This window comes from Vulpes lagopus, chromosome X (assembly GCF_018345385.1).
Source record: "Vulpes lagopus strain Blue_001 chromosome X, ASM1834538v1, whole genome shotgun sequence".
Lineage (NCBI taxonomy): Eukaryota > Metazoa > Chordata > Mammalia > Carnivora > Canidae > Vulpes > Vulpes lagopus.
The window spans coordinates 101398761-101414009 of NC_054848.1; the positions used below are offsets into that span (position 1 = coordinate 101398761).

General features: G+C 37.7%; 1 protein-coding gene across 6 annotated transcripts in view; it reads left to right on the plus strand.

The window, feature by feature from the left end:
• The first annotated feature begins 725 nt into the window (after positions 1–725).
• SLC25A14 (solute carrier family 25 member 14) overlaps positions 726–15249 on the plus strand; it is a 31893-nt gene continuing 17369 nt past the window's right edge. Inside the window, exons 1-6 of one of the 6 annotated variants that reach the window (XM_041740287.1) lie at positions 726–767; positions 955–1108; positions 6804–6897; positions 8339–8486; positions 11330–11424; positions 12901–12986. In XM_041740287.1, coding sequence (XP_041596221.1) covers positions 977–1108; positions 6804–6897; positions 8339–8486; positions 11330–11424; positions 12901–12986 — 555 coding nt within the window. In that variant the 5' untranslated portion in view covers positions 726–767; positions 955–976. Of the gene's footprint in view, positions 1109–1237; positions 1485–6803; positions 6898–8338; positions 8487–11329; positions 11425–12900; positions 12987–15249 lie in introns of those variants that run through there. The other 5 variants (XM_041740286.1, XM_041740288.1, XM_041740291.1 and 2 more) reach the window with 5 other exon arrangements.

Sequence of the window (15249 nt, forward strand, 5' to 3'; positions counted from 1 at the left end):
TGGGTGAAAACCAAAGTGTTAACTAAAATGAGAAAAACCCTTTGGAACAAAGTATTCCAAATATTTATTAATTCAACAATGATCTAGGGCCATGTACCTTGCCACTTTTACTTGTACACAACACACAAACTGTATTATTTCGTATTCTCGCGTGATTATGGAATCTTCTCGTGAGAGGTTTAAAAAGAAAACGTAGCCCATTGGAAAATGGAATTACCCAGGGTGCTTTGCAACCATTCCTTCCAGGCCCCCAAGGGGTTGGAGCCAGGAGCCGAACATCAGGCTCTCCTCTTTCTGGCTGATTGTGAGGTACGGATTAATTTGAACTCCTCTATTAGCTTTTCTACTCTTCAGATTCTTTAAGTTTTTATGGTCTCTCTGTCTCCAACCTTTTTTTTTCTAAACTGTGTGCTTTGAGTAAGGGTTTGAGTCTGATTCCTCAGTCCCTAATACCTGGCGCCCATTCAGTGCTGGCGGTTTATTTACTTTTTATTTTCTTTTCGATTTCAGGCACCTCACTAAATACTGCTCACTCCTTTCCTTCATTTTCTTTTAAGTCCCCTGCCCCGCCTCCCTCACTTTCCCTCCTTTTTTGTAGTTTGCGCGCAGGCGCCTCGCCCCGCCCCGCCCCTTCACAACGATTGTCCCGCCCCTTCACTACGATTGTCCCGCCCTTCGCGTCCTTTACATTCCGCTAGGCCTCTCCTCTTACCCCCGCCCTTTCCTAGCCCTAGTACAGGCATCGTGGGTGGTAACGCGGTAACCAGGTGACGTCTCTACCCCCCACTGGCGAGCACGTGAACTGCAGAAGCTGCCAAATTCTCACGACTTGGTTCTCTTTCCCTACACCTCCCGAAAGGTTGCCCTTTCTGGGTCTTTGCACTCGCAGCCTGCTCTACTCCCCGGTTAGGACCCCTGTCTTTTACACCTCTCATTTTGCGCCTTCTTTTTTAGGCTTTGAGGAGGCGGTGTTGGAATGCGTGTGCCACCGTTGCTAAGGCGACGACTTGGTTACTTCCGTTGGTCTCAATGCTTCCGGGTTGGCATTGCGGTGGCGTTTCCGACTGTGGGAGCCTCGGCTTCCCAGTCGTCCGCTGAGCCCGAGCAGGTGAGGGGGAGCTCCTGGACTTCCAGGCTGGGGAGCGGGGCTGGGCCGCGCCAGGCCGCGCGGGGCCGGCTGGCCTGGTTCCCGGCCTGGGAGGGGCTTAACGGTCCTTTGATCTCTCTCTCCCCTCAGCCGAGTCCCTTCCCTGTCTTTCACTCTTCTGGCATCGGTGGTTTTACTTCTTCGATTGAACCCTGCTTCCTCGACCCCCTTGGGAGGCCGCCTTCTTGAGGCGCCTCCCTTCTCTCCACGAACTCGCTCTGACAGCTGAGGAACTGGCAAGATCCTGCTACCCAGAGGGTGAATGGGTATCTTTCCTGGAATAATCCTAATTTTTCTAAGGGTGAAGTTTGCAACGGCGGCCGTGATTGTAAGCGGAGTAAGCAAACACCTCCATTGTGTTAGTGTGAGGGATGCTGTTAAAAGATGCTCCCTTTCAGTTTCTACCCCCTGCCACTCCTTGAGGTCAAGGCATTGAAGGCATCTATTAAAATGCAGTTCAGCTAACTAATTGGGATGACAGCCATTATCAACATGAATTAGATTCTCAGACAAGGTAACAGCAGGGACGTTTAGTTTTCTGCCAGTGTTTCCTTGTTTTTTCCAGGCTAGGGATGCTTGGAGTTATTGTGAACTCTTGTCTTCATTCCCTACATCATCAAGTTCCTTTGTGTTTCCATTTTAGAAGTTTATCTCTAATCTCATTTCCAACAAACATCTTGTCTGCTTTACTTTGCTTTATTTTGTCCTTTTACTTCATACCATCCTATGCTAGTTTCCTTGCCTCTCTTATTTGTAATCCATTGCTTCCTGCAGCCCTAGTATGCTAAGATGTGGATATCCTCATGTCCCTTCCCTGTTCAAAACCTTACAGTATCCTTCCCGCCCTGCCACACACACATTTTAGTTTCAAGCTTTTCAGTCTTTTTCCTTATCATAGTTGTCCCATAATTGTTTCAGTCTGTTAAGGGAGTTCTCTGTTCCAGTTATTTTGCACTCTTTGTTCTTGGAACAAACTATACTGATGCCTGCCTCCACATGCTGTGCTTTTCCCACATTTGTGTCTCTCTTCATCCTGTTTTCCTCCTCTACCCCTCCCTTATCTACAGCTATTCTGATTCTACCTGCACTCTGTCAAGGCCCATTTTAAGTCTGTCACCTCCAGAAGCTTTTCAAATTATTCAGGCCCATGTTGATTGTCTCCTTTTCCATGCTCCTGCTCTTGCAGTTTGTGCTATATAATTTAGTACTTAATTTTTCTCTAATGAACTACTTTGATTTCTTCTGCCAGACTATAAGCTCTTGAAAGGCAAGTACTATATTTCATACAGCTTTATTCCTACCCCAATCTCCTTGATTGTCCGGGAAAGATAGGTTGAATGATAAATATTGTCATGTGTTAGAACATATGTTTGTTTTTAACATGATGTTTATGCCCATAGCATGTTGCAGTTTTGGGCATTTAGTATGCTTCCAATAAATATTTGCTTCTGTCTCCATTATTACCTCCCAAGTCTGAGAATCTATAATGGCTACTCCTTTCTAAAGGAGAAAATGAGAAAAGCACCCAGATTTTTCTGACTAGATATTTGGAATAGTGTAGTGCTATGTAACTTATGTTGTAGGATATTCCTCTCACTCTTTAGGCTATCAGATTTTCCTTAGACTTCAGAATACATGTTTGCATTTTATAGACATATTTCATTGGCTTCTTTATGCGATAAATATTTAAGGTAGTGTATTTCTGTTTTAACTCCGATGTAACTTATTTCCTTTTTACCCATATCTGAGGATAGTTCCCACAGGTAAAAACCATTTTTAGCATGCTTGGGGTCTTTTACACAAGTAGTTCTCTGCAACAAAAGCGAGGGAAGAGAACTAGAGAATCTGAGGATCAATAAAAACAAAATGTTATGTACAGAGTGTGTAGCATTGCTCAGGTCCCACAAGTTAACTTTCTAATTTCTCATATAATCTTTTACATACACACTGCATACATAGATAAAGGACATTACACTGGCATCAACTAATTATTTAATGGATATATATACCCAATTCTGTACAAGGGTTATGAGAAGTACTGTGAGACATGGTATTTGCCTTCAGGGATCATACCTAGTTAAGAGAGAAAATAGCATGGGGCAACTGGAAGAGAAATTTCATCATGGGTGTCTGAAATTAAGATATAGTAGGGGGTAAATGAAGATTCAAAAAACAGTACACAACTGTGGAATAGATATGCAATGACATGCATGCATGTATACATCCTTATGTAAGAGACTTACAGGTTTTAGCTGACATTTTAATGATTTCAGTAGTGTGATATGGCCCCCACAAAAGTGCAATTTTCAGCTGTGGTAAGTGGAGTATAATATAGTGAGTGAAGAAAATTATGGTGAATGTTTACACTGAGAAAGATAAGATGTAGGAGAACATGATAGCTTTCTTTAAAAACTTGAAAGACCCCCCCCAAGGGAGAGGTCTTTTTCCCCCAAGGGAGAAAGAATAAGTTTGTTTAATATTACCTCCCCAAATGGGTGAAAACTAGAGAAAAGCAGACTTTTGGCTCAGTATGAGGAAAGAATGTCTAAAAGCAGACCTAATTAAAGATGTAAATGACTTTTTTGTAATAAGATTCTTTCCAAACATGGAGTAAAAGGGATTTTACTGACAGATGGGGGAGTGGTAGCAGTGTTGAATTTAGCCAGTGGCCCCTAGACTTATGGATTTCATGGACCAATCATATTAAGTGATAGTGTGGGGAGGAGGCACAAATTAAGGTAGCCAGCCTTATTTTGCTGAGAAGAATACTAAACAAAATCAACTACCAACTACATTTCATACAGGAAAGGTGATTTTTAAAAATGTTCCAAGAGGAGGAAGAACATAATTTCCTAATAGATAATCCTCTAAATTAAGTATGTTCAGCTGAAGAAGGAGGCACTGGGTGCCCTTATTTTCATTTCACCTCATTGTGAAAACTTCATTAAAGAATCTCTAGGCTGACCTAAAATTCCATTCCCTGCTATGGCTCTGCCCCCTGCCTTTAATTGATTTATTATTCCCTGAACCCTGGGAGCATCTTCCTTATTAAAAGTCTAGGTAGCAGATAATAAAGCCTTCTTATAGAGGCTTTCTCTGTAATGAGATGAGTGGAAAGAAGTTATAAAAAGAAAGCTTTGGAGAAAAGCATAGTAGCCATTTGAAATGCTTGACTGTTTAGGAAAATCTCCATTGACTAAGAGAGAGAATATACCACGGTTCTTGCTTTTCCATGCTTACCCTTTCACTATGTGTGTCATGTTTATCAATTGTAATAAAATGTGAGTGTTAATAAGATAATATTTAGTACTTAAGACTCATTTCAAACTGTAGCTGGTTCTTGAAGTGCCTATTTCTACTCTGCTTTTCAGAGTTTCTTTCAATAACTTTCTTCCAAAAGAGCTACATATTCCAGACTCTGTATATCAGATGGACTGGCTGATCATACTATGCTTTTCTAAAAAAATTATTTATTTATTTATTCATGAGAGACACACATAGAGAGAGAGGCAGAGACAGAGGCAGAGGGAGAAGCAGTCTCCAAGCAGAGAGCCCAACATGGGACTCGATCCCGGGTCTCCAGGATCATACTCTGGGCCAAAGGCAGGCGCTAAACTGCTGAGCCACCTGGGCTGCCCCAATCATACTATGCCTGAAAGGAAGTGCCCATACTTATTTTTGTGGCCTGTAACTAAAAACATTTGCATGTTTGCTGTCCTCTTTGGGGACATTGTTCATTTGTGCTTAGTTACAGAGATTGCCTTTTGTGGAAATAAAGCAATATATAGTCTACCCTAGAAAGAGACTGTGACTCAGTGGTGCTAACCTCAAGTTGGGCTGTGGGGGTGGTGGGCAGTAAGTAGTATTTGCTAAAATACAAATTTGAGTACTTTAAAAAATGTAGTAATGAAAATAGCTAATAATTCAACTAGAGGGCTCCTGACTGGCTCAGTTGGAAAAGTATGTGACTCTTGATCTTGGGATTGTGAGTTTGAGTCCCAGGTTGGGTGTAGAGATTACTAAAAAAAAAACTGAATAAATAAACCTAAAAAAATAATAGTTGAACTACGTGCCAGGTACTTTTCTAGGTATCTTACATACATCATTTAATTTTTTAAAAAATATTTTATTTATTTATTCGTGAGAGACAGAGGCAGACACACAGGCAGAGGGAGAAACAGGCTCCACACAGGAAGCCCGACGTGGGACTCGATCCCGGGACTCCAGGATCACACCCTGGGGTGAAGGCAGCGCTAAACCGCTGAGCCACCCAGGCTGCCCCCATTTAATTTTTGCAATAACCTTATAATATAGTATTTATTATTGTCCCCATTTTATAGTTCAGAAAATGCAGGCATAGAGTGGTTAAGTAACTTGGTCACAGGGCTCATAAGTGGCAGTACCCAGTATAGGTACTGTGAAGTTCTGGAAAGGGAATATGTAAAAGAAATCTGAGTCCATCTTAAAAGATATTACTTCCAGCTGGACCAGGATTTAGTAGGTGATGCATGGAGCATCATTAGTACATATACTAATGAATTTCAAAATCATCTCCAAGTGTTTTAGTCAGAAATAAAGACTCAGACAAAAGTCAGACTGCCTAGGTTCAAGTCGTGACACTACCAAAATGATCTGGAATTTCTGATTAGTGCTGTGGGTAGCACTAGCATTATTTGGAAACTTGCATATTCTCAGGCCAAATCCAGGATGGCAATCAGAAATTCTGAGGATGAGACCCAACACTCTATGTTTTAATCCACCTTTCAGATCATCTTGGTGCACCTAAAAATTGAAAACCACTGTTCTAAAGGGCATACCTGTGGAAAAAAATAAAATCCAAGAGAAAAATAGCTGAGAGTGACAGGAAACACAAACATGAAAAGATTGAAGATGACAGATCTAATGGGGGCGGGATGGGGAAGAAGGAGAGAGGGCCAGGAGTAGAAACACATTGTTAAAGAGTCTGAACATCAAAGAAAAAATATTTGTATGTATGTGCTTTCAAAGGCCAGGGAAAATGAAATTCAGTAGATGGATGTACGTTAAATGTTAGAGAGAAGAGAGACATCATTTTTATTGTTTCATTCCTCTGGGAACCAGAAGGAAGATGAAAAAGTACTTAGTTCCAAGTACTTGGACTTTGGAAGTAGCTAGATGGGCTAAAACCCTGAAGTTTAGTGGAGAGATGAGAGGGCTAAGAATGTGAGAGGGTAGTGGTGTCAGCCTTTCCTTTGCACCCGAATCAAGGTAACTGAATACCATGAACTGCTTTTATGAGATGCCTCAGCCTATATATTTTGAACTCCACGTTCCTTCACTTGTAATTGTCTAGTTGAATGTCTAAGCTGATTGTGCTGGATGGACTGAATCCTCTTCTTTGGGTGGGGACATGGATAATATTAAACTGGAGAGAATGAAGGGCGCAAGTTCATCCTTGAGGGAATTGCACGCCTACCCATACAAAATGGCAATAAAGAACACGTTCATCATCATCTATCACATAAAACAGGATCCTCCATTTTGTTACATTCCATTTGGTAGGGTTTTTCCTCTACTTCTGTTTTATTTGCCAATTTTGTTGATATAAATAATGTGATCAGATACTAACAAATGCTCCTCACTCTTGTGCCTTGTTCTGATTTATGTTTATTTTTAGCACCAGAACAGTGCCACTGTAAGCCATGAGATGTCTGGTCTGAATTGGAAACCCTTTGTATATGGCGGCCTTGCCTCTATTGTTGCTGAATTTGGTAAGAATGTGAAAACTGACAAATGTGCTTATGGTATAGATGGTTAGCTTATGGTGGCAGTTATTTTTGATGAAAACTAGAGAAAAAGTAATGCTCATTCTGTTTGTTCTGAGAAAGTACTAGTGACATGGTGAGTGAGATTAAGAAAAGTCAAACTTGAGAAGCTCTTTTGATAGTTTAATGATTTGTTGATTTGTTCTAGGCTTAAGTAATATATGGGAAAAGATAAAAGGAGTTAGATAACATAGGAGTTTCTGCTCTATTTTTGTATTAATGGTCTTTCCTTTATGCTGAGTTGTTTATAACTTTCTTAGTAAGTATCCAGATTTCTTTCTTTCAAACCTCTGTCCCATTTTAGAAGAAAATTGACTAATAGGATCAAATTAGAGTCTTCTCTATTTGATTTTAATTTTAAAATATTTTTAGATTATTTTTTTCTCATTTTCCAAATTTCTCCTTCCTAAACTATTTATAAGCTACTGTAATCCATTAATCTTTGTTGACTTTCTTGGCAAATGCTCTGATGTGATATCAAGGTCATCAGTGACCAGAGCTACATAATTACCTTGTTAATTTTATACTTCGAAATATTCCCTGAAACATATTTTGTCAATGTAATGGCCACTTCTGTGTGTTGATATAATAAAAGAAGTTGGTTGAAGAAATTTCCTAAGCACCCTGCTGGTATTAGTCCCAAATTAGCTGCAAACCAAGATGAGTAGACCAAATAGGACTTTGCCATTATCTTTCATAATATTAGGGAACTATTTCTTTCTTGCAAACAGATAAAAGAGAAAAAAAAACACAAAAATTTTTTTTAAAAAATATTTTATTTATTTATTCATGATAGTCACACACACACAGAGAGAGAGAGGCAGAGACATAGGCAGAGGGAGAAGCAGGCTCCATGCAGGGAGCCCGACATGGGATTCGATCCTGGGTCTCCAGGATCATGCCCTGGGCCAAAGGCAGGTGCTAAACCACTGTGTCACCCAGGGATCCCAAAACTTTCTAATAGTATATAAGGGTACCTGGAACAAAAATTTCTATCTTTGTGAAAATCTGGGGAGATTTTATGAAGAAGAAATGAGATGAGATGGGGGACAGAGGAAGAGACAAATGCCAAATTGTATGTTACAGATGAAATTAAAGCATCATTTAAATTATTTTGTATTTACAGTATATTAGGACTATCTTAAAGCACTTTATTATGTCACACTTTGAATTATACTGTGGGTAAATCCTACTGCCTAGATACAGTACAGTATATTTCAGTTTACCACATGCGATTCTTGACAATGGTACTCTTAGTAGAGATACCCTCTATGTGTTATAAAAAGGCCTTAGTCTTATGTTATAAAATTGTCATTGGCTGAAATTTGGCCAAAATTTTAACTGTGACTCTTTGGAAAAACATATAAATCAGTGTTTCCCTTCACAGGAACTTTCCCTGTGGATCTGACCAAAACGCGACTTCAAGTTCAGGGCCAAAGCATTGATGTCCGTTTCAAAGAGATAAAATACCGAGGAATGTTTCATGCCTTGTTCCGAATCTATAAAGAAGAAGGTGTATTGGCTCTGTATTCTGGGTGAGACTGGGTTCTTTCTTTACATCAGTAATAGAAATACTTTTTAAAGAAGCCATGTATTTCAGCTGATAGTATGTGCCCTTCGTATTCATTCCAACTTGTAATTCAATATTAACCTACCAGTTTATATTTCACTTGCTTGTAGGTCTTGAGCTTTGGATTTAGTGTTCATCTGGCTTTAAGTGATACATTTTAAAATGGATATCTCATTGCAGCAGTGGCTTTCTCCTGTTTTCCTGAGAGTCCTCGATAGCCACTATGAATAGCAGCACCAATTAACTGTCTATTTCCATGATATTCTTCCTGAATTGCTAAATACTCAGTTCTTTAAAAAATATTCCTCTTTAAAGAAATAATATTCTAGCAGTTTAAACATAAAATGCAGAATTAGAGACCCATCGTTTTTTTAAAGATTTTATTTATTCAAGAGAGAGACACAAGAGAAAGGCAGAGACATAGGCAGAGAGAGAAGCGGGCTCCCCGCGGGGAGCCCGATGTGGGATTCAGTCCCTGGACCCTAGGATCATGACCTGAGCCAAAGGCTCAACCACTGAGCAACTCAGGTGTCCTGAGACTCATCTTTTTTTGGTCAACTTTTAATTAGCTGTAGGTTTGTGTTTTATCATCCATTTTGTTATGTATCTGCTCCCAATTTTCTAGGTCACTCCCACATCTAGGTTGCCAGTTTACTGCTCAGAGAATGGACATCAATTTTATTATTACTGTTTTTTCATCAATTTTATTATTAACCTGTGTTGGACTTCATTTTAAAAGATAGCTTTCTTAGAGAAAAAAAATCAAGTAATTCATCTTGAAACTAGTGAATCATAGATCAGCTGTTCTACCTTTCTTTAATCAGCATGGATAATCCGAGATTATTTTTTTCTAATAACAAGCAATAATGTCAGAAATAGGCATATTTAGTCATCATTTTAAAAATCATAACCGTCCAAGCTTCTGTCGTCTTTCTATTTTTAACTACTAAAGTGTAGTTCTGCAATTTGGAAGAATCTCAAAGGAGGTATGAGTGAGAATGTTTTCAGTTTATAGGCAGAATTAAATAGGGTGAAATCTTGGCTTAGTACCTCCTTGATAGATTAAAGATGTATCTACAACTCTAAGGAAGTAAGGTTGATTTTTTAAAAGTCTCCATGAGGGCTGTGGGGGGAATGGGATAACTGGGTGATGGACATTAAGGAGGGCATGTGATGTAAAGAGCACTGGGTATTATATAAGACTGATGAATCACTGAGTTCTACCTCTGAAACTAATAATATACTATATGTTAATTAATTGAATTTAAATAGAAAATAATTTAATAAAAAAATAATACTGTATAACCCTCCCCCACCAAAATCTCCATGAGGTGAATACTGGTGTATACTTCTTTTTCTGCATTGCTAGATTCAGTTTGCTAATGTTTTGTTAAAGATTATTGCATCTAAATTCCTGAAATATATTGGTATATAGTTTTTTACTTTTTGTATTCTTTTTGTCTGGTTTTGGTATCAGAGTATTACTAGCCTCAAAATGAATTGGGAAGTATTCTCTCTTCTTTTTTCTGGAAGAGATTGTGTAAGATTAGTGTTGATTTTTTAAATGCTTAGTAGAATTCCCCAGTGAAATTATCTGAGCCTGGATATTTCTTTTTTGGGACCTTTTAATTATGAATTAAAATTTCTTTTTTGAGCAGTAGTAGAGTTTATTGAGTGATAGAGTGCAAAGCTCCTGAAAAAGGAAGAGACCTGAGAGGGTTGCCTTGAATTAAAATGTTTTAATGGTTATGGGACTATTCAGATTATCTATTTCATCTTTCTTGATGATTCCCATATTTTTATCTATATCATTTTGAGTTTTAGTAGTTCGTAGTTTTCAAGGAATTAGTCCATTTCTTCTGAGTTGCTGAATTTATGAGCATAAATTTATTTATAGCCTTCTCTTATTATCCTTTAAATGCTGATCTGGTTCATTCCTGATATTGGTGACTTAGGTCTTCTCTCTTTTTATTACTGTGAACCTTGCTAGAGGTTTATTAATTTTACTGGTTTTTTCCAAAAGAGCTATCTCTTGGTTTCATTGATTTTTCTCTATTTTTCTGTTTTCAATTTTATTAATTTATGTTTTTTATTATTTCTTCCTCTTCTGCTTGCTTTGGGATTAGTTTGCTCTTCTTTTTCCAGTTTCTTGAGTTAGGGACTTAGATTATTGATTTGAAACTATCCCTCTTTTCTTCTCCTTCTCCTTCTCTTTCTTCTTTCTTCTTTTTTCTTTGTTCTTCTTTTTTTTTTTTGGTGGGCAGCAAAGCAAAGTTTATTGAGTGATATAGTAAAGTGATAGTACAAAGCTCCCGGAGGGGAAGGGGACCTGAATGGGGTGCCTGAGACTTTCACTCCTTTTTAACGTAAGCATTTGTGCCATAAATTTCCCTCTTAGCATTGCTTTGGCTGTATCCTACATATTTTAATATGTTCAGTTTTCATTTTCATTCAGTTCTATGTATTTTTAAAATTTCCTTTGAGAGTTCCTGTGAACCATGGATTGTTTAGAAATGTGTTGTTTAATTTCCAAGTGTTTGAGGATTTTCCTTATTGATTTCTAGTTTAATTCCATTATGGTCAGAGAACATACTCTATATGACTTTAATTCTTTAAATTTGTTGAGGTTTGTTTTATGATCCAAACATGCTCTCTCTTGGTGAATGTTCCTTGGGTGCTTGAAAAAATGCATATTCTGATATAGTTGGGTGGAATGAGGTGAGTAATGGAAATGAGTAGACTATCTAGATATGTATAATCTGCAAGTACATGTTGAGTATACTTGACTTTTTCTTTCTTTTTTGGCAGAATTGCTCCTGCCTTACTAAGACAGGCATCATATGGCACCATCAAAATTGGCATTTACCAAAGCTTGAAGAGATTATTTGTAGAACGTTTAGAAGGTCAGTATAGACTCATTCTCTTTTGCGATAATACTGAAAGGGTTCATTGAAATCATGCTTACTGAGAAGTATTATCATGGGATGCCTGAGAGTGGGTGATAGTCATCACAGGGACAAAGTGAGCCCCTACTAACTTGGGATTAATCCTTGCAGAGGTGATTAGTAGGTTAAATGGACCTACTCTTTAAGTTTGTTCCTTTTACTATCAAAGGAAAAAAAAAGGCTTCTGGTCATCACAGAAGGACCATGGACAGGTTTGTCCAGAAAACTAATGCTGTCCTCATCAACAAAAAGACTTGAGTTATAAGCAATTCTCTAGCTGCTAATTTTGATAAGCTTTTGTTAGATGTAGTAACTTTAAGCTATAGTAGATTCTTTTGTACCTGTGGCCACCTTACCCACTTTTAGCATTATCCTGTGTCTTTAAATTTGCTGCTGCAGTGTTTCCAGTCTGATACTGTACTAAATGGGTATTTTACCAAAGACCTGGGGCTGTTTCATGGGTGGGGATAGCTGGAGAGCCTTTTTATTAGTAATGTCCTTTGAATTACTTTATTGTCCTAAATTGACTTTTTCTGGAGCTTCTTTGAGGATTCTGAAGGGTTTGCTTCCTAAAATAATTTCCTTTCACAGATGCTTCACTTGGGTTTACCTAGTTTCTATTTGTAGGCTCTTCATGGTAAGGAGGCATGGTGAAGATGAAATTTTCATTTTAGAACATTATGCTCTGTGGTTTCTTCTTTCTTTTTTTTTTTATCTTTCGAACGGATTTAGTTTCAAATGACTGGTTTTTCATACTTGTCTACAGAAACCTTCTTTAAATAAATGGAAGCTAGTAAATATCAAGGTCAGTCAAAATTAGTATTTAGCTGATTTTTTTCTGTTATGCATTTTTATTCTTTTAAACATTTTATTTTATTTTTTAAGATTTTATTTATTTATTCATGAGAGACATAGAGAGAGAGGCAGAGACACACAGGCAGAGGGAGAAACAGGCTCCATGCAGGGAGCCCAACGCGGGACTCGATCCTGGGTCTCCAGGATCATGCCCTGGGCTGAAGGTGGCACTAAACCGCTGAGCCACCCAGGCTGCCCTTAGTTTTCATTTTTTAACATTTGGTTCTTAAGTCTTTAGAGTTGATGATTCTACAGAAAAAGAAAAGAATTTTCTTTAGGTGTTTGAAATGTTTGAAGAAATACCACATTCTGAATTTATGTAGATTACTGGCAGTTGCTTGCTGTATATAGAATAATAGGACATGCTCTAGTGTCCTTTAGAAATACTTTAAAAAATAATGATTTATATTTCAGTAGACTTGGGATCTAGAAATACGAGTTTCTTCAGTTTCATAAGCTTTGTGGTTCGTTTCTTACAGTCATTTTTCTGCCCAGGGTTCCTTTACTCTGATAGATGAGTACTCTGTTCTTTGAAATTCGTACTTAATACAAGCAGACTTTATTTTTCCCTTTTTACAGATGAAACTCTTCTAATTAATATGATCTGTGGGGTAGTGTCAGGAGTGATATCTTCCACTATAGCCAACCCCACTGATGTACTAAAGGTAAGAGCAGCCTGGTAGCATTGGATGTATGCAATGTGATATGAAAAGAGCATGAACTTTGAGTCACATTTGGGTTTAGAGTTCCATACTGTCACTTGCCAGCTGTAAAACCTTGGACAAATCATTTAACTGCTTTAAGCCTTAGTTTCCTCATTTGTAAAATGAAGGTAATTCAGTACTTATTGCATAGGGTTGTTTAGGATTAGGGATAATATATAAAATAGTAGTTAATTTATTATATTCATTAATCCATTGGTCTTTAGAGTATGCGAACCCTATACAATTCTTTCCAAGGACTATGCAATTTTAAGGGAGTCAATTTCAAGATCGCTTACTTCCATTTGTCTTCTTCTAAAACTGATCTGAGAATGAATTTGTGTTTTTAATAGTTCTTTCCCCACTTTACAGAAGAAAGGCATATTCCCCACCCATTTCAAATCTTAGTATGTAATCTAGGGTGCCAGACAAAGGGATAATCAAAATATAGTTTTTGGAGAAGCCTCCTTTAATAGCTAATTGAGGTACCTTAGTCTATAATGCATCTGTATTTTCTTGGCTCACTTATATTTCCATTAAGGGTGAGATTTGGCTTTAAAATGTTATATTTTGGATTGTATTGGGATATTCCGAATTCAGAACTAGAACAGCATGGCTACTGGAGTTGATTTTTAAAAATTTAATTGGATTTTTTTCACATTTTATCAAACACAGGATGAAACATTTAATAACATCAGTAGTCATTTTGTTTCATAAAATGGTACACATTTTCTATGTAGTTACTAACCTAAACTTATGATTAATTAAAAGCATTAAATATATGATTGTAAAATGTGCGAGTCTTAAGTTTTTCACATTTGGGGAATGTAAGAAAAAAGAGGACATATGCTTTATTTATTTGAAACCACAGGTGACTGGGTTATGAAAGAGAGATCTATTGCAATTCAGAGAGTTTTGAGAACTGAGAGAGTGACTTGAAAAACAGCACACATGTAAGAAACCAAAGGCAGTTGATGGAGAAAAGATATGAAATTATCTTTCTGGATTAAACTGATAGTAATGTAGCTACAGGATTTTTATATCACTTTAGACTTACAGAGCAAGTATTTATGAAGAGGATTGTATCCTAAAACTGTAAAATATTTATAATATAATTACACTTGACCTTTTCAAGAACAGTAATACTTCCTAAAGTTTCCTTTCTTATCCATCTGGATCCTTGATTTAATCACCTAAGTGCTTTGGTTCAATTTCCTGTCCCTCTCACCTGCCTGGTACAATTACAACCATTGGCCAGTACTATAATCTACTTTTTCCCTTCTTATACCTAGGTAGGACTGAGGGTGGTGGGGGTGGGGAGAATCATAAACTTAGACCCTGACAGTACCAATGTAGGATCTATAATCACAGTTGAGCTGTTCAGTCCTTTCACATATCCTTGGACAACTATTTCTTGGATCTACTATGTGTTGCTTCCTTGCTGTGGTATATGTAGCTCTCTTTCTGACTGTAATGCCTTTTTCCTCTTGCATCATGAATTAATCCTTCAAAGCTGCTCAGGAACAGGGCCAGGACTAGAATGAGATAAGTGAGATATTCGCCTTGGATGCAAAATGGAAGAGGGCATAAAAAACTCAGTAATCAAGAGAAATAACATTTTTATGCATATTTTTCAAAAACTAAAATGAATATAAAATATTTATGATGAATAAAATACCAATATTTTGTATAATTTATCTCACTCCCCTCATCCTAACCTCACCCCTTTGGATACTGTCTTTAGTGAGTTTTGATATTTGGTTCATTGTGGGGTTTTGTGCATAAATTTTCTTTTATTTTTTATTTTTTAAAGACTTATTTATCATGAGAGACACAGAGAGAAAGGCAGAGACACAGGCAGAGGGAGAAGTAGGCTCGCCGCAGGGAGCCCAATGCAGGACTCTATCCCTGGACCCCAGGAACACGCCCTGAGCCGAAGGCAGACGCTCAACCGCTGAGCCACCCAGGTGTCCCTGTGCATACATTTCGAAATACTGCATTATTTTTTGTCTGGATTACTGAGGTTTTTTTTTTTTTTTTGAGTCTTCCTCCTACATTTTATGCCAGAAGAAAATGCCGCACTTACCTTACCCTAGTCCCAGCCCTGCTCAGGAATCACCTCCTTAAAGAAGTCTCCTATTTAGAATAGGATATTTGTAGTTTCCATTTGTCTTTATGATAGCTTCTATTCCAATTTAATTGAATTTAGTTTTTTAAAAAAAGATTT